The 1,684-nt window shown below is 58.1% G+C and overlaps 1 protein-coding gene across 1 annotated transcript; it reads left to right on the top strand.

The window, feature by feature from the left end:
* Window positions 1-831: 831 nt before the first annotated feature.
* LOC119391303 (optomotor-blind protein-like) lies at window positions 832-1,461 on the top strand. Its single transcript, XM_037658984.2, has one exon. It carries the CDS (start codon window positions 832-834, stop codon window positions 1,459-1,461), a length of 630 nt encoding a protein of 209 aa, XP_037514912.2.
* Window positions 1,462-1,684: the final 223 nt, after the last annotated feature.

Here is a 1,684-nt window from a genome sequence, read left to right as displayed (position 1 = left end):
GCTGAACGTCAGGCAACCTTATGAAATGCTCCTGCCTGTGGTTTATATATAGTTGGAAGCCAACAGGAAGACTCTGCAACATGAACATGCTGCTTTTATTGTCATGTATATCAACAGTACAGCTGTTGCTCGTGACGATTTCAAGAAGATATTTATACGTAAACATTTCGGGGCATTCAAATCGGACTTGCATGTAGCGGAGATCACGCAGAGTTACATATATACTTCGGCACGACTTAACAAGTACAACTTTCCCAGCTTTTATAAACAGTGTGCTCAATGTCGGAGTACAGCGGAAGCACAGATATTCGACAACACTGATGACACTCCATTGTGTAGGTATAGCTGCTCATGTCTCATTCATATCAGGGCAAAACGGTTGAATCAGAAGGTTTTTTTTTCTTCGGAGTTTCCTTGATAAGTTATAGAACGTTGATGCGCAATACGATCAGGAGCATACGTCCATTATAAAACACTTTAGACGAGCGCTGCATCCCTTATCGTGGTCCTAATTACATTCCTACACCTGTCACCGCAGATGACCGGCGCGACGACCGTCTCGACGGGCGCTCTCCCCTCAGCAGCACCGGCTCGATCGACCTTCACGACCGAGTTGGCAAGCTGTCTTCGAGCGCAGCGATCTCCGGTCTCCCACAGCCGTCGCCTTTGCTGCCGTACTTCTACCCACCGTCGCTGTACCCGCCGGGCTGACGTTGCCGCAGCTGTTCTTCCCGGCGCTGCCGCCGCCGCGCTGCGGCAGCCGCGGCGGCCGCCGCAGGCCTGCCGACGTCACCCGGTGCGGCGACCACTCCCGCTGCGCTCTCCTTCCTCATGGCGGCCAACCACCCACTGCTCAACCCGACGGGTTACTCGGAGGTAGCCGCCAGGCTGAAGCAGCACCGCTTCTCGCCCTACACGTTGCCGGGTAGTCCTGTGGCGGCGACGGCGTCGCAGCAGTCTCCCTTCCGGTTCCGGCCTGGCGGCGGTGGCTTCTTCGACGAGGACGGCTCCCCGCCGCCGCCGGACGCGCGGTCGCCTCTCGAGACCTTCCCGAGACAACACCAGCGGCACCCGACACCACCTTCGTCGACGACTCCGCCTCCTCTGATACCGGACTGCGGGGCGTCGTCCGCCGCTCCTTCGTGCTCGAGCAAGCCCGGTACGCCGGTGAACTCGGACGACGGCGGCTGCAACTCGTCCTCGGAGGGTTCTTCCTGTAGGAGCGCCTCCGGTGGTGGGTTCGCCTCCGGCGTCTCGCTCGCCGCTGCTACGTCGTCATCGGCGGCGTCGAGGAAGCGCGCCTCACCTCCGCCCTTGTCGTCGTCGCGGTCCACCTCGAACGACCTGAGGAGCATCGAGAACATTGTGAACGGACTCGAACAGCGTCGCAGAGACTCAATGGCCGCCGCGGCTGCGGCTGCCATGGCGGCCGCGCAACAGGACAGCAAGGCCGGTTGCTAGTACAGGATGTGTTGTGCAATGCGTGTTGTGTACATAGACGCCCTGCTGTATACGCTGACATGTGTTCACGCGCTACCCTCCGTGTCAGATTGTCTTCGCAAAGCACTCACGAAAAGCTTCCAGGTTTGGGCATGTCCATGTTGGTGAATCGCTTCGTGTCGAAGGGTTGTTGTCTCGATTGCTTGTGGCTGCTGCTGCTCCGACATAAAATGTGTAGAGCAAA

This window comes from Rhipicephalus sanguineus, chromosome 4 (assembly GCF_013339695.2).
Source record: "Rhipicephalus sanguineus isolate Rsan-2018 chromosome 4, BIME_Rsan_1.4, whole genome shotgun sequence".
In the NCBI taxonomy this organism is placed as follows: Eukaryota; Metazoa; Arthropoda; class Arachnida; order Ixodida; family Ixodidae; genus Rhipicephalus; species Rhipicephalus sanguineus.
The sequence above is the reverse complement of the archived record's forward strand: the minus strand, read 5'-3'. Positions and strand labels throughout refer to the sequence as shown.